Here is a 17,001-nt window from a genome sequence, read left to right as displayed (position 1 = left end):
CTCGGCCATGTGACTGACTTCGGCTGTAGAGTGTGGACACGATAGGCAGATGCCTTGACCGTACTTGCCTGGTTTGCATTTCTTGCCTTGAGCTTTGATGATCCACCGCAAGAGGATCAGCCACCACCTCTTTAGCCCGCGCCCCAGAGCAGACACCCAGCGAGGAGAGCCGAGTCCAACCCCAAGCCTGGAATCCAGCCCAGACGGCCTCTTGCCGGAAGCAGGGCTGCCCAGCTGAATCCAGACTGCCGTGCTGTGCTGATCATGTCTGACTCTGTGACCCCATGGACTGTAGCCCACCAGGCTCCTCTGTCCATGGGGTTTTCCAGGCAAGAATGCTGCCGTGGGTTTCCATTTCCTCCTCCAGAATCCAGACCAGATCGGCTGAACCACTTCATCCTGAGCGTGAACATTGATACTAGTTTCTGCTATTTCATGCCTCTGTGATTCAGGTCGCTTTGTTAGGCAGCATCATTGTGGCAAGAGCTGACTATTACACCTGGCCCTGAGGGAGCGCAGGTTTCCTGAGTAAAGTCTCTGGCAACCTCCCACGCCTGGACTTGGATGAGACAAGGAGCTGCCCTTCCACCCCTCCTCCGGGAAAGAGCATGCCCTCTGCCACCGCCCCCCCAGTGCCTGTCCCAAGGCTGCACGCCGGGAGGTGCCCGTTGCTGCAATAGAACATGAAGAATTCAGAGCCACAGACGGAGGTGGGGAAAAGTGTTGTGTATTAATTGAACTGACCGAAGGAGCCAAGACACGGACAGAAAGAGACTAAGAACAAGACTGGAAATAGTTTAAAAAAGAAAGGAAAACCGGTCGCAGAGACGCCAGTGCCAGATGGAGTGGAGGGCGCCCCTTCACGTCAGCTCCAGGACCACTGTCAGGGCGAGCACCAGGGTGAGCCGGACGCCAGCGGGGCCAGACGCGGAACCTGTGCGGGGGGCAGCGTCAGGGCAGGGGCCCCGCGCCGCCTCTCTCGGGGGCATGGGGGGGGGTGGGCCCTGGGGACCACGAAGCTCCGGAGGGCCCCAGACGAGAGTCTGCACTTCAGCGTTGGGTCGCGCTGGATTCCAGCCCCAGCCCTGCCATCGGCCCCAGCTGACTGCGCGTGATCCCCTCCCTGTCCCAGGCCTGCTGGGCGGAGGCTGGGCTCCCTGGGGGCCCCCAGGTCCCTGCAGTGGGGACCAGGAGTGTGGGGGAAGGCATCGTGAAATGTGGGGTCAGCTCAGTGTGGGGAGGGGAGGGCTGCCGGCCTGGGAGGGGTATCCGGACCCCATGGGGTGGTTTCCAGGTCAGGGCCAGCCTGGGGATGGGGGCAGCATAAAGGACCCAGCTGAGACATTGGTCTGCATGCCCAGCATCCTGCGAGGTGGTCAAGGGCCCCAGACCACAACCCCAGGGTCAGGGTTGAACACATCTTCTTGGGGTCATGGAAGCTGGGCTCCCGAAAAGACCTGGTCCGTGGAGATCCCTGCCAGCTGCTTAGGGATACTGGGTCCCCCTTAATGGCTTTAGTGCCCACTCCTGACCTTTGACCCAGACTCTGCCCAACTGGAGGACAATCACGTGCCTAAGTCCTGGGGGAGGGGCAGGGGCAGGCAAAGGGACCGTTTGGGGAACAGAGCTTTCACGCTGGAAGCTCCGAGGTTGGAGACTTACCATTGGAGTCTTCTGTTCCTCTTGGGATATTCGGGTTTTCTGTCGGGAAGAACAGAAAGAGAACTAGAGCACGGACGGCATTCAGACCTCGGCAAAGGAGGCCCCTTATCCAGCACCCGCTGAGCGTCACGTCACCACGCCTCTCAGGGCGGGCGCACGGCCTGTGCGGGCTGGGAGGTATTGGCCCCATTCTACAGATGGCGAGACTGAGGGAGGGGAAGCCGCTTGCCCAGAGTTGCCCCGTCACCGAGTGGGAAATCTGAGGTTTGAACCCAGGGCTCTTGAGCGCCAAAGCGGCTCTTGTTTCAACCGCAGCACTCCAGGGCCTCACCGCGGGGCGCCTCTTTGGGGCAAATTTGGGGAACTCAGGCCCCTGCTGCTCCCACCTCCTTGGGACAAGCCCACTGGCCCTGGGTAGCCCTCCCGATCCCGTGGTCTGCACAGCCTACCAAACACGATGAGCCGGGTGTGCGTGTCGGTGGAGCCCAGCGGGTTCTGGGCCATGCAGCGGTACATGGAGCCGTTGAGCTCGGCCGGCACGCGCTCCAGCACCAGCTCCTTCCCGTCAAACTCGGCGCTGCCGTCCAGCAGGCGGCTCCCCACCCGCGTCCACGTGAACATGGGCTCCGGGAAGACCTCGTTCTGTTGGCCAGAGCAGGGAGGGCGGAGTCACAGAGCGGGAAGGGGCCAGAGGCAGGGCCTGGCGGGGCGCGGGTAACACATTCTCATCCCACGGTTGGGAGTGGCTGCCCGGAACCTTGGGAAGAAGAGGACTCCAGGGCTGAAAAGAAGGGCAAGGCCATGTGCCACGCGTGCTCTGAGCTGCAGATGGGCGGGCAAAGCCATGCACGCGCCCCGTGCGGTTCCTCGAGGAAGCTGACTCTGCCGTCACACAGGTTAGGAGACAGGCCTGCTGGCGGTGCTGGAGGGGAAGGGGGTTAAGGCTGGGCCCCGACCACCTCCCGCCCGCCTCTCAGGTGCTCAGAGGGAGGCTGACCTGAAACCCGTGGACCAGAATCCTCACGGTGTCCCCGACCCGGGCTCTGCTGGGCGTCATCATGATTTTGGGTCCTTTGGGGGCAACTGTGAAGGAGGAGAAGGCCGGGTCAGAGGGGACTCAGCAAAGAAAGGAGGGTCGGGGAAACGGAAGAGAAGGCTCCCGTCCATTGCACTCACTCACACACAGTTCCCGAGCCCCGGCCGAGAGCTGGGGGTTTCATGGCCCCCGGAACACACCCCGGCCCTGGTGGGGTCCACTCAGTGTGGGCAAAAGACCATCGCAAGCCGGTGTGATGAGGGGTCAGATCAGAGACGCCTGGGGGACAGGGGAGTCGGGGATGCCCCGGGGAGGTGCCGCCCGGAGATGACTCAGCTACAGACAGGCAGGAACCTGCTCCAGCAGCCAGTGCTGCCAGACACGCCAGCTCGTATGTGCGCTAAACGCCTGTGAGCTGCGGTCTTGCCAGGTCGTCCCCACTGTACAGTGGAGTTAACTGAGGCTCAGAGAGCGGAAGCAACTTGCCAAAGGTCACACAGTGAGGAAGCACCAGGGCCGAATGTCGGGTCTCATCATTCCTGCCCCAGAGCACTGTCTTCCAGGTTAATCTGACCCACGGTTTTTTTTTTCTGGAATCTCTGGGTTGGAGGTGAGTGGAAGGTAGCAAAATATGGGGGGAGCCGTCTCCCTCCTTGGGCCTGGCCTGTGTCCTGATTCTCTTCCTCATCTGGTATCAGTTTCAAGCCTTTTAACTACTCTGAACTTGGGAGACATGATGCCCCAGGGGAGACTATAGAATATCAGGGAAGGAAGAGCCACGGAGATCACTGGGTTCATCATCTCAGGTTTCAGATCGGGAAACCGCAGCCCAGGGGTTCAGTTCAGTTCAGTTCAGTCGCTCAGTTTTGTCCAACTCTTTGCGACCCCATGGACTGCAGCACGCCAGGCCTCCCCGTCCATCACCAACTCCCAGAGTTTACTCAAAACTCATGTCCATTGCGTCGGTGATGCCATCCAACCATCTCATCCTCTGTCGTCCCATTCTCCTCCCACCTTCTATCTTTCCCTGCATCAGGGTCTTTTCAAATGAGTCAGCTCTTTGCATCAGGTGGCCAAAGAATTGGAGCTTCAGCTTCAGCATCAGTCCTTCCAGTGACTATTCAGGACTGATTTCCTTTAGGATGGACTGGTTGGATCTCCTTGCAGTCCAAGGGACTCTCGAGTGTCTTCTCCAACACCACAGTTCAAAAGCATCAATTCTTTGGCGCTCAGTTTCTTTATAGTCCAACTCTCACATCCGTACATGACCACTGGAAAAACCATAGCCCAGGGGTAACGAAGGGGTTTATCCAAGGTCACCACAGGGCCAGTTTCTCCTCCTGTGACTTCCACACCCAGCTTCTGTCTGCCAGATCCTTCCATCACTCACTCGTTCATCCAGCAAGGAATCACTGAGCCAGCTGCACGGCAGGGCTGGGGACACGGTGGTGACGGAGGCGTGCGCCTGCTGACACGGAGCTCACACTTTAGTAGGGGAGACACTCGACAGAAAGTCAGTACGTGAACGAGAACTTATCAGCATCATGGAGACTCGGACCAGTGGGGAGTCAGGGTCTGAGGGTCTCCTCCGAGGAGCTGCTCTGTCAGCTGAGAGGAAGCTCCTGGAAAGGGTTCCAGCTGGAGGGAACAGCCAGGCCGTGGCGCTGAGGTTGAAGGTCGGGGGTCATGGGCGTGTGGACTGGGCCAGACCCCGCAGGTTTCTGGGCCCGGGAGAGAGGTGGGGTTTAAGTCGGAGTGCCTCGCTCTGTGCCACTCTCTGCGAGCATCTCCAGGGCTGGCAGCAGGAGAAGAGCTTTGTCCCCAGGCTCTGGGGCTGGCCCAGGATCTCCTCATCGGCCCCACCAGCTCCTGAAACCTCTCTTTCCCAGTCAGAGCTCTCAGAGAAGAACTCAGAGCAGCTGGCGGATGTGAGTGATCTCCCAGGCACTGCCAATTTCATTCTCCGAGAATGACAGCAAAGGACTGTTAATTAAATCATGAGCAAGACATCTGAAGGGCCGCGTGGGGCGGAGAGACGCACAGGGGAAAGAGCTGAGGCCACGCCAGGGGACGGAAGGACGGGGCAGGCGGGGGCGGCTCCCACCGCTGCGTCCACCACGCGGGAGAGGAGTCCCTGTGCGCCCCTGGACCAGAACCTTCCCTGGCTCTTCCCAAATGCAGGATGGGAACAGCCACGGCAACCCTTGCCCGCCCACCGGGCTGGGCTGTCAGGAGTGCTGGGAGATGGTGTGGGTGTGAGGGCATTTGTCCAGCACATCCTGAGGGCCAGGCACTCGGTTAAGCACCTCAGGATGCATGATCTCATTTAAATCTCCCACCTCTTGCGGTTGTCCTCATGAGGCAATGAAGGCTTAGGGGAGTCAAGTCACTTTCTTGCCTTTTTCGGGAACTTTCAAGTGCTGTCAAGGTCCCTTTGCAGGCGAGGAGCGCTGCGGGGGACGGTCTGTCTCCTCTTCTTGTCCTGCGTGGGTGGCACTGTCCCGCTGCAGCCAGCAGGGGGCATAGAAGAGCCCCCGTCCCGGAGACGTGAGCAGGAGGAGCAGACAGCTCCTGGGTCAGAGTCCTAACTGCCCGCTTTTCTAAAGGCCCTGCCCACCCGCTTCAGGCCGGCCTGGGCCTCCTGGCCCCCAGGAGAGGGAGCTCACGTTTATCAGGCGCCTGACACGCACTAGACTCTGTTCTAGGACCGTCTGCCCCCCCCCCCCCCGCCCCTTCCCATCCTGATGCTTACAGAGCAAGTTGCCATGAGACTCATTTTGCAGGTTACATAATTGGCTCCCAGGAGGTCACACGGCAAAGGTGTGGCGGGAGCAGGACCCGAGGGTGCATCGGTCTTTAGAGGGGCGCTCAGAGCCCAGGGTGGAGGGGGAGCTGCCCGCACGTGGGCCGCCAGGCCCTCCCCTACTGCCCTGAGCTCCTGTGGAACCAACCCTGAGGGGCACCGGGCGGGCAGGCGAGGGGCCTGCTCTGCCCTCAGACCTCCAGGCCTGACCTGGCAGCTGCCGGCCAGCGGGAGCCCTGGCAGCCGGCGGCCCCTCTGACCTGCCGCAGGAGCTGCTGGGAGGCCAGCTGCCACCACCCACCCCGTCCACTGCGCGCTGAGCCCCTTCAGCAGCTCCCGACAGGCCGGTCCTGGGCCCTCTCTCCTGCCCCTAGAACTCGCCACTGGAAGGACCCGCGGGAAGGCTCTGTGCCCCTGGGATTTCCCTCCTCAATTCCTGGACATGTGGAAAGAGTGGGAGTCTGGAGACCCAGGATTGAGGCCTGTCTTCCAGTCTCTGGTTACGTGACTTTGATGAGTCAGTTCAACTTGTTGGGCCTCAGTTTTCCCACCTGTAGATGGGGAGAACAGGCCACTATCCCACTCTTTGAGAAACTGTTCTGAAAATGACAGTGAGGGGGAGAGACGAGACAGAAATGTGAAATGGTGTGCGGCTGCTCAGGGGCTTGCGGAAGATCCTGATCTTATGACGTCTCTCTCCGCTCCCTTAGCGTTGTGCTGCGAGAATAGCCCTGTGAAATCTCATGGAAGAGCTCTTCCAGGCCCTACACTGTGGGAATTTCGGGTCTTCACGAAGACAGTCATCTACCCACTCACCCACCTACTCATCCGCCCACTTATCCATCCATCCATCCACCCGTCCATCCTCCCAAGCATTCATTCTATCCATCCATCCGTCCAAGCATTCATTCTGTTCATCCATCCATTCACTCATCCATCCTTCCAAGCATTCATTCTATTCATCCATCCATCCCTCCATCCTTCCAAGCATTCATTCTATCCATTCGTCCATCCACCCATCTATCCTTCCAAGCACTCATTCTATCCATCCATCCATCCACCCGTCCATCCTTCCAAGCATTCATTCTATCCATCCATCCATCCACCCATCACTTCATCATGTTATTCATCCCTTCACCATGTCCCCTGTGCATCCATTTATCCATCCATCATCTGTTCAGATACCTACCCATAAACCTGCTAATCCGCTCACCCACCCGTTCATTCATTCATCCGCTGTATCTAGCTCTTTATTGGACACCTGACCTGTATCGGCCACTATGCCGGGCAGTGTTGGGGACACAGTAATGAATAGCAGAGGGGCCTGTATTTACCGAGTACTTACTCTGTCACTGCGGTAAGCACTTCAGATGCCCTGCCTTGTTTAATCCTCACTTAGCCCCGTACTATGTGAATAAGACCCTGTCCGCATACAACTTAAATTCTAGTGGAAGATCCAGGCAATAAGAAAATATATCACATACTTGTGTTTGTGCACACTCAGTCATGTCTGTCTCTTTGCAACCCTATGGACTGTAGCCCGCCAGGCTCCTCTGTCCATGGGATTCTCCAGGCAAGAACACTGGAGTGGGTGGCCGTTTCCTGCGCCAGGGGATCTTCTCTACCCAAGGATGATCCCCCCTCATCTCTTGCATCTCCTTGCACTGGTAAGCGGATTCTTTTTACCACTGAGCCACCTGGGAAGCCTCTCATACACTTGCAGATGGAGATAAACGCAATGCCAGAAAACAAAGCCAGGGAAGGAGTTCAAGGAGGGGGACGGTGGGCAAGAGGAGGCGGGAAAGAGTGTTCAGGTGAAGAGCCTTTGGGTAGAAAATGTGAGCAGGGGCCTGAATGGAGGAGGGATTGAGGTTATCTGGGGTCAGGCTATTCCAGGCAGAAAGGAAGGACAGTGCAAAGTCATGGCGGTGGGCCTGAGCTGGGCGTGTTTGAGGAAGGATGAGCAGAACCCCGTGGCTGGAGCAGATGGAGCAGAGGAGAGCGTGAAGGATGAGCTCCGTGGGGTGCAGGTCTACACGCGAGGCAGTCTGTTTTGGGTTGCTTTGTTTGGCTTTCATGCATTCTTAAATTGTGATGAAGCTCACAGAAGGGAAATGCGCTGTTCTTAAGAACACTATTTGACAAACCCTACTAAACGTGAACAGCTGTGTAAGCACTCTCCCAGTCAAATTTGAGAACGTTCCCATCCCCCCCAAGGTCCCCTGAGACTTCCTCCCAGTCAGTTTCCACGGCCCACAGGTGAACGCCGCTCTGCTGTCCGCGCTCAGAGGTTGGTTCACGTCCCAGCGGTCCGTGTGAATGGAGCCGGGCTGTGTGTGCTCTGCTGTCCGTCTGCACTCAGCACGGCGTTTCTGAGCGTCGTGCATGTTGTTGGCCTATTAGGAGTTATTCTTCTGTATGCATGAGAAGTGATTTGTTATATGAAGGTGTCACAGCTTTCATCATCCGTTTTCCTAGTTGCATGTTTTTCTTTCTTTTACAGTTTTTGCTGTTGTTATGGGTAAAGCTGCTGTGAACATCCAAGGCTTTGTGTGTGTTTAGTCGTGGGTGACTCTTTGAGCCCCCATGGACTGTAGCCTTCCGTCCGTGGGATTCTCCAGGCCAGAATGCTGGAGTGGGCTGCCGTTTAACCCTCCATGGGATCTTCCACCCGGGGGTCACACCCACGTCTCCTGCAAGTCCTGCACTGGCGTGTGGATTCTTCACCACCCGCACCGCCTGGGAAGCCCCCAGTCTTCGTGGACGTCTGTTTTCATTTTTCTTGGGTAAGTATTTATGAGTGAAATTGCTGGGTCATAGGGTAGAGAGGAGTATTCTTATCTTTGTAAGAAACTAGCAGTTTGCTGTTTCACACACCCCGCACCGTATGAAGGCTCTTATTATTCCAGTCCTTGCCAACATCTGGTGATGTCCATCTTTCTGTTGCAGGCATTTTAGTCGTCGTGAAGCGGTATCTCACTTAGGTTTTAGTCTTTATGTCCTTAATGATGTTATTTATATACCTTTTATATGCGGATTGGCCATCTGTATATCCTCTCTTTAGAAATGTGTCGTTATTGATCTGCAGTGGTCGTTTGTATATTCAGGATACAGACCCCTCACCATATGTGTCTCGGGAGTATTTTCTCTCGGTTTGTAGTTTGCTTTTTCTTCTCACCCCATTTCATTTTCTTAAAAGTGTCTTCAGAGGACCAGAAGGTTTGAATTTTGATTAAGTCCAATTCACCAATTTTCAAATTTGCATTTAGTGCTTTTTGTGACCTTTGTAAGAAATCCTTGCCCACCTCAATGTCACAAAGATATATTCCTGTGTTTTGCCCTAGAAGTTTTTATGATGCTGGGTTTTACGTTTGCGTCTGTGACTCATCTCAGATTAATTGTGTGTATGCAAGGTAGGGGTCAGGTTCATTTTTTCCTTAAATGTATCCAGTAGTTCCAGGCCCATGTGTTAAGAAGAGTTCTGTCTTCCCACTGAACAGCCTGGGTGGGGGGAAACCTTTCTCAAAAATCCATTGACTGTATGTGGGTCTATTTCTGGAGTGTCTTTGTTCCATCAATCTGTCTACCGCCGTAGGGTTTGGGGTGGGTGTGTACGTGGATTTATGTTTTAGATCAGCCAGGGTGGAGAATAGAAAAGGACAGGAGCAGGAGCAGGAAGGCCAGTTCGGGGCTGCTGCGCTGACCCAGCGTGAGCTGCCGGTGCTTAGACTGGGAGGCCGGAGAGGAGACCCCGAGGCAGGTGGCGGTGGGACAGATGCTGAGGCGGAGCTGCCCGGGCGCTCGGTGAAGGAGCCGCCCGCAGTGCAGGCGACCCCGGTTCAGTCCCGGGGTCGGGAAGATCCGCTGGAGAAGGGGTAGGCTTCCCACTCCAGTATTCTGGCCTGGAGAATTCCATGGACTGTATAATCCATGAGGGTCGCAAAGAGTCGGACACGACGGAGTGACTTTCACTTTCAAGGATGGCTCAGCTGTGGGGCAGGAGAAAAGTGGGGGAAAGTGGGTGACTCCAGGCGTTCCAGTTTGATCAATGGGAAGAAGGTAGTTGCCGTCTGCTGACACGGGCTCTAGGACCACCAGGCATCTGTCTTCTTGGGGCAGTGGCATCTGAGCTGAGGGGCATCCCTGGCAGGGGGAATACCTAGAGTCCATAGGTCACAGTCGGACACGATTGAGGCAACTTGGCGCGCGCACACACACACACAAAGGGAAACACGGGAGGCGCGCCCCACCCTCGCTCACCTGACCTTTGGAGCCCTGAGCAGGTGATGGGAACGTGTGCCCTGAGCTCACCTCCTGCGGCGTGCTTTCTCACCGCATGGCCAGAGGGCAGGGTGCCTTGACGGTGTGATGTGCAGACCCTCACTCAGGACCCCCCGGCTCACACCACCGTCCTGGCCAAAGCCACTGGCTCCCTGGCTCCTCACCTCAGCCCCACCGGTGAGCAGCAGGGGGCAGTGGTTAAGAGTATGGGCTCTGGGGTCAGACCTGGCTGGGTGGCCCAAGGAGAACTGCTCTAAGCCTGGGTCCCCTCACTTATAAAATAGGGATATTGATGGCATCTCTCAGCTGCCTCTTAGGGTCCCTGCAAGGAGATCTTGTGGGGAAAGCATCTGGAACAGAGCCTGGCTCCAGGGTGCACCCCACACGTACACGAGGTTACAATCGCTTCCCCCACTCAGCAGGTCAGAAAACGAGGCTCAGAGTCCTAAGAAGCCTGAGACCCTCCCAGCTGACCATAGTTGAGATGAGACAGGAAGCCAGCCTGAGGGTCCCTTCCCCTGGGTGGCCCTGCTGGGTCCCCTGTCCCCTGTGGACACACACGTGTCCGTCGTGTCCACTCACGGCCTGTGAGAGGGCCTTTCTCTTGCTCTGGTGAGGACGACTGGGGGTATGTGTCAAGGTGGCTCCACTTGGAGGGAGGAACCGTCTGGAACCTAGGGCCGGGCAGGCAAGCGCTCTAACATGGCTTGGGACGGGCGTCGGGAAGACGGCTCAGCGCCGCTCCATCCCAGGGAGCGGGGAACTGCAAGCTCCCCATTCCAGCTGCTCAGAAGCCTCATCTGCTCTCATCTTCCTCATTCTCTGGGGTGGGGTGGGGGCAGGGAGCCCTCTCGTGGGGAGCCAAGGCTTCGGCGAGAGAGGCCAGGGGTGGCCTTCACAGATCAAGCCTCCTGATGAGCGGTTGAGGCTGCTCTGACTCCCAGCCTGGAAGTAGACTGTATCCCGCGGACAGGAAGGCTCAAATGCAAGGAAGCACTCTGGGAAGGATGGAGGGTCCAGAGAAACGGGGGGCGGGGCTGCCTGGCAAAGTGGGGAGGCTGGGAGAGGGGTCTGGGCACGCTCTGCGTGGGAGCGACCCTGGCGCCCAACACAGGGCCTGCCCACAGGGGGTGCTCGCAGAGTTTCCCTGGTGTGATGAGCAAATGTACCCACGGGGCAGGCGCCGTGACAGCAGATGCCCCGAAGCAGCTCAGCGAGTGGCGGCTAGGGGCAAAACCGAGCCACGCTGGAGCCCTTGGGCCCCTGCCCTACTCACCGCAGACAACGTACTTCACCTCCCCGGGTCTCAGGTGCCTCCTCTGTGCTGTGAGACACTGCTAGCCCTAACCTCATTGAGTGACGGTGAGGGTTAACAGTCAGGGTATCCGCTGGGTTCCTACGAGGAAAGCGATGGTCTGTGGTATACGGTAGGTGTTCAGTAAATGCTAGTTAGCCCTTATGATCATTTTCTGTGTGGGCCAGCGGCCTCTGGGAATCAAAGAGACCTTTTCATGGGTCCTCAGAGAACTAACCCACAGCCAGCAAGTGTGTCCCATCCTGGGGCTGGTAGGTTCAGTGGCTGGCGTGGGGGGACGTGGAGAAGGCACCAACAGAATGTCTGGAAATTCCAGCTCTGCTGCTTGTAAGTTGGTGACTCAAAGGAAGGGATCCCACCAAAGTGAGGCTCAGTTTTGCTCACCTGTAAAATGGGGCTGCATGGTAAACCGCTTGTGAAGAGTGAGTGAGAGGACCCTGGCATATGTTCCTGGCACATATTAGGTGTATATGTACATGAAATCCTTTCTCTTGGTGTCTGGTGCAGAGTTGGTGCTGGGTTTTCTGGTGGGCTAGCTGAAAACAGAGATGCCCTTTGGACGCCCCCCGCCGCTGGGGTCTCAGCCGTCATCAGTCACTGTTCTCTGTCCTTGGTCGTGGGGGGGGGCAGTCTGGGCTGGGGGCTGCGGATGTTTCCAGGCAACTGCTCACCCCTGGGGGAGCTGCAGGGACAAGCCCAGGCACCTTGGCTATGAGCTGAGCTGCCGGGTGCTGAAAGTCAAGGTCCAGAGTGTTGCGGGCAGAGGGGACCAGTACAGGGTCACTGAGGCCATCTCCCTGCCCTACCCCACCCCAGTTAATACAAACGCTGGCTCGAAGAGTCCCATAGGTCTAGAGAAGATTCCACATGTCCCTTCTCCCTGCCTCTACTCAGCTGGGAGACGGATAAAGGGACACGGGTCAGATCATAGGGAGCTGCTCTGGGGACAGGCTGAGTTGGTGCTTTGCAGGAAGAGGAAGCAGGTCCTGGCTGGGGACTGGATTCTCAGGCTGAGCTGACCCTGGGCATCCAGTTCCCTGGTTGAGCCACTTCCCATATCCCTGCAGGTGGCAGGGTTTCCATGGTGCTCAGCCAGGGCGGTGCCCTCCCACATCCGGTACGTTCCTCACCCCGTGCTGGCCAAGCTTCCATAACTGCTGGTAGTCCTGACCCCGATCCGACCAGCTTCCGACCTGCCACGCTCACGATCCGTGCCTAGTGACTCTTCCCTGGGCTCGTGGGTCTCTTATTCAGCTGAGAAACGCCCCCGTCACCTCCGTGTCCTCATCTTTCCCTGACCTGACTCAGCAACCCTGTCTTACGAGTCCCACTCACGCAGCAAACTTCCTTGGGACTGGCACGTTCCACCCATCTTCAACCTTGGAAACCTCCCGTGTTTCTGACACTGATCTAGCAAACTTCCGAGACTTCCATATTCCTGATCGTGTTGGACCAGACTCCCCAGACCTCCCCATTGCCTCCCATGTCCTCCAACCCAGCTCAGCAAACCTCCCAAAGAGCCTGACCCTGACCTCCGTGCCCGATCCGAACCCCAGCTTGCTCCATCTTCTCCCCGTCTCCGGGTCCAAGGCTCCCCACCGCCCAGCTCTGCAGGGAGGGGGGAGCTGCAGAGGGGCTCCCAGCGGGCCTCACCCAGCGTGACCTCGGCCTGCATGGGCATCGACAGCGCCGGATGCTTGACCTCGCAGCTGAAGAGGGCCTCGTTGTCGGTCTGTGGGTTGAGCGTCCAGGTGAGCAGGGCGCGCACCTCCACCGTGCCGTCGCCGCCCGGGCTGTGGCTGTGCCGCAGGAAGTAGACGGGCTCGGAGCCGTGCACCCAGTGGGGGAACTCGCGGCTCACCACCGTCTCGGGGATGTTCTCGGTGGTCGGCTGGATGACGCTGCTGGGGTCCGGGGTCAGGCTGCGGGAGGGGCGCTCCGTGGAGGGACGCCCGCCCCGGTTCTCAGCGTCCAGCAGGGACAGCGACCTCTGCATCTTGGTGTCGTCAAGGTCACGGTGCAGGAGGCTGCGGAAGGGCCTGCTGTCCTGCAGGGGACCAGAGCTGGCCGCCGGCGGCTCCGACAGGGGCACTGCATCGATGGGTTCCCCGTCTCGCTTGAAATAAACCTGAAATCGCAAGGAGGGTGGGCGGAAAGATTTGGCGCCAGCAACCGGGACCTCCCAAGGGGCTCTCAGAGGAACTGGCCGCAGGAGGTCCCTCCTGCTCCTCGTAGCCTTCTGGATGGACCCCTAGTGCTCTGAGGCAACTCGGGTCAACGGGGACACGCAGGCTCTGGTGGCAGAGGCTGAGCCTATGAGCTTCTCTGAGCCTCAGTTTCCTTACTTGGAATACTGGGGCTTCCCCGGTGGCTCAGCGGCAGAGAATCCACCTGCAATGCAGGAGTCACAGGAGACACAGGTTCAAGCCCTGGGTCTGGAAGATCCCCTGGAGGAGGACATGGCAACCCACTCCAGTATTCTTTTCTGGAGAATTCTATGGATGGAGGAGCCTGGCGGGCTATGGTCCATGGGGTCGCACAGGGTCTGAAGCAACTTAGCACGCATGCCCACAGAGGGAATACGAACACCTACTTCCTTGGATGCTCAGAAACAGTGTGCAAAAACAAGACCCTGGACACAGCCCTGGCAGCCCTCCCCCAACCCCAGGCTGCAAGGGGGTGGTCCCTGCCCACCTGGAGAGAGCGGGGCAAGGAGGAGGGGAGCACCAGAGAGTAGATGAGAAGTCAGAAGGCGGAGGAGGGGTGTGTGTGCGCGTGTGCGTGCGTGCGCACATCTTGGCGGTGTTAGAGATGGAAGGCAGGAAACAGCTGTGTGTGTGGGAGGGCGCTAGGTGCAGGATGGGGTGAAAGCCGGCATCTTCTCGCTTTCTCTGCTAATAGGGACTTCGAGTTTTGAGAGGCAGCATTTAATTTAATTTGCTGTCTTTTTATTTTGGTACATACGCCCAGAGGCCTGTGGGGATTGGGTGTATTTCTTTTTTAATAAATCAGATAAATAAATCGATGGGAGACAGGGAGAGGGGAGGCCAGGCAACAGCTCTGGGGACGCTGATGCTGGTGGGGAAAGGGAGATGGAGGCCGCGGGGAGGAGGGTGTGGGAGGGTGCACGAAATGCGGGGCGCGCAGAGACTGTCAGCGTTTATAGCTCCGACGAAGAATCTCTTATGCACATAATAGCCTGCTTTGGGGTTTTTCTTTCTTTCCCTTTTTTTTTGAAAAGTGCTTCAAAAGCAGGTTTGTAATTTATATCAAAGAATTCTTTCAAGTTCTGACGTCCCAGCCAAACATAAGGTGCCTGGAATGCGGGGAGATGAGGATCTCGTATATATTTGAATTTAGTATTGCTGTGTCTTAAATGGTAGGAGCCAGCGGGCTGGGGCGGGGGTGGGGGGCAGGGGGAGGGCTTCCGGCAGCCTTGGGACTGTGAGTAGAATTTGTGTGTGTGTGTGTGTGCTGAGCAAAAAAGGAGTTTTTCTTTGGGGGAAAAGACCAGCTTGTCTCACTGTAGGGAGGCCAGCCCTCCTCATGGGCTCCAAAGGGGAAACCTTGGGGCCGTGTCCTGCCCTCACCGGTTGCTGCTTGGAGGCTGCTTGGGTCTGTGTCCTTGGGGCTGTACGGTCAGGGGGCAGGCCCTTACTGCAGGCGCGCTCTGCACCCCGCCGCGGCCCGCTTGCCCTGCGCACCTGCTGATTGCCCTGTTCCCGTTCTCTTCACACCTGATTACTCCTGTCCCGTCCTGGGCAGCTGGGTCTCCCTGGGCCACGGCCTGGGGTGAACTGGCCCAGGCCCCAAGATCACCCCCACGGGTCCTCCCGGTGAGACAGTCGAGGGTCTGGAAGGAGAACCGCCTCCCCACCTGGAACTCTACGCTCCTGCCCGTGGCCCCACTCTACGCTCAGTCGTGGCCAACTCTGTGACCCCGTGGACGGCAGCCCGCCAGGCTCCTCTGTCCGTGGGGACTCTCCGGGCAAGAATAAGGAGTGGGTTGCCGTGCCCTCCTCCAGGGGATCTCCCCAACACGGATCAAAGCCACGTCCCCTGTGACTCCTGCATTGCAGGTGGATTCTTTACCAGCTGAGCCGTCAGGGGAGTTTGCAGCGAGCCCTAAGCGTCCCACAGACGAGCCTCAGGGACCCATTGGGGCAAGTTGCCCTCCCTTCCCTTCTAAAGATCTTCTCCACGGGGCTTCCACACATAATCATTTAGATGAAACAGTCCTGCTGCTTCTAAAAAAGCTGCAAAGCTGTAATACTGTCCACACCCTAAACCTGCTCAAAAAGCCTGAGAAGCAGAGGGGGGCATTCCTGCTCAGGGTCACTTGGCACATGTGACGTCAGGGGCTGGAACCCAGCTCCCCGGATGCTCTCAGGCCCTCCCCTCCCCCCGACCCCTTCAAGCTGCTACGATAATAACTCAGAAGCCACACCAACAGACCTCAGGGTGGTCAGCGGTGACGGTTTAGTCGCTCAGCCGTGTCCGACTCTTGCGACCCCAGTGGACTATAGCCCAGCAGGGTTCCTCTGTCCAAGGAAGTCTCCAGGCAAGAACACTGGAGGGGGTTGCCGTGCCCTCCTCCAGGGTCTCTTCCCGATACAGGGATGGAGCCTGCATCTCCTGCATTGCAGGTGGACTCCTCACCGCTGAGCCAGCAGGGAAGCCCCCCAGAGTGGGTGGGGTGGGTCTAATAAGGAGCTGGTGCCAAAACAGAGAGCCCCCGTTTCCTTTCTCCCCCCTTTCCTCTCCCTTCCCTCCCTCGCGCCTCCTTCCCGCCCTCCGCAGTGGGCTTGGAGCTGGAGGGCATGACCTCGAGTCCCGGCTCTGTCCAGGACACGGTGGGGGCCTCTCTCCACTTCGCTTCCCTTCTGGGGCCTCATCTGCCTCCGCCCTGTTCAATCGCTGGGATAGGAGTATGCTTGAAGCTGGGACCCCCTGAAGACCACCCTCACTGCAGCTCAGGGACTGCAGGGTCTGGGAGACGTGGGGTCCTCCTCAGCTCACCAGGAGGCAAGAGACCCATGGACATCCGGGCGGGCCAGCTGCGTGGGCAGGGTGGGACCAGGCGGACGGCGCACAGAGCACGCTCGCTCTGCAGAGGGCTCCGTGCCGACACGGGCCCCTGGGCAAGCCACGCGGGAGGGGACGCAGCCGGGGCGGCCTCGGCGGTACTCACCGTGGGCGCCGGCTTCCCTCCCGACACGATGCAGACCAGCGTGAAGTTCCGGGCTTGGTAGCGGCTGAAGGGGGCCGGGGTGTCAGCGGCCACCACCTCAATGGAGGTGGGCGGGGCTGCCCAAAGAGAAGCACAAGGAGAGCAGGGCTTCACTGGAAGGTTCAGAGAGAGTTCACCGATGCCCTCGGACGGGCCAGGTCCTGTGCTGGGAGCGGGGAGATGTGTGAGAGGGGAGGTCGCTCAGTCGTGTCCGACTCTTTGTGACCCCCTGGACTGTAGCCTGCCGGGCTCCTCTGCCCATCGGATTCAGTAGACCGGAATACTAAAGGGCGTTGTCCTTCCCTTCTCCAGGGCATCTTCCCAACCCAGGGATGGAACCCAGGTCTCCCGCATTGCAGGCGGCTTCTTTACCAGCTGAGCCCCCAGGGAAGCTCAACAGGGCTGCTATGGCAGAGGACAAATGCTGCACAATTCCAGGGGTGCCCCCGGCATCAACTGCCGTGACAAGGACGTCCCTGCTGGGCATATAAACGAGGGCCCTGCCACCTGGGGCTTACAGCCTGGCAGGGAAGATAACCAGGAGTGCAGAGATCACCATGGTCCACTGTGCTCAGGGCATCAGATACCCGGTGGAACCAAGCGTGAAGGGACCCCCCAGGCCTGAGGAAGGGACCCTGTGCTGTGATCTGAGGAAGCGGCAGTAGGCAGAGGAC

The 17,001-nt window shown here is 58.3% G+C and overlaps 1 protein-coding gene across 1 annotated transcript in view; it reads right to left on the bottom strand.

Moving 5' to 3' along the window:
* Nucleotides 1-711: 711 nt before the first annotated feature.
* IGSF21 (immunoglobin superfamily member 21) overlaps nt 712-17,001 on the bottom strand; it is a 270,299-nt gene continuing 254,009 nt past the window's right edge. Inside the window, exons 5-10 of the mRNA XM_043908963.1 lie at nt 16,289-16,404; nt 12,751-13,225; nt 2,660-2,745; nt 2,112-2,304; nt 1,663-1,701; nt 712-934 (exon numbers count right to left, since the gene is read on the bottom strand). Of these exons, the coding sequence (XP_043764898.1) occupies nt 861-934; nt 1,663-1,701; nt 2,112-2,304; nt 2,660-2,745; nt 12,751-13,225; nt 16,289-16,404 (983 nt within the window). The 3' untranslated portion in view covers nt 712-860. The remainder of the gene's footprint in view (nt 935-1,662; nt 1,702-2,111; nt 2,305-2,659; nt 2,746-12,750; nt 13,226-16,288; nt 16,405-17,001) is intronic.

Source organism: Cervus elaphus, chromosome 8 (assembly GCF_910594005.1).
Source record: "Cervus elaphus chromosome 8, mCerEla1.1, whole genome shotgun sequence".
Taxonomy (NCBI): domain Eukaryota; kingdom Metazoa; phylum Chordata; class Mammalia; order Artiodactyla; family Cervidae; genus Cervus; species Cervus elaphus.
The sequence above is the reverse complement of the archived record's forward strand: the minus strand, read 5'-3'. Positions and strand labels throughout refer to the sequence as shown.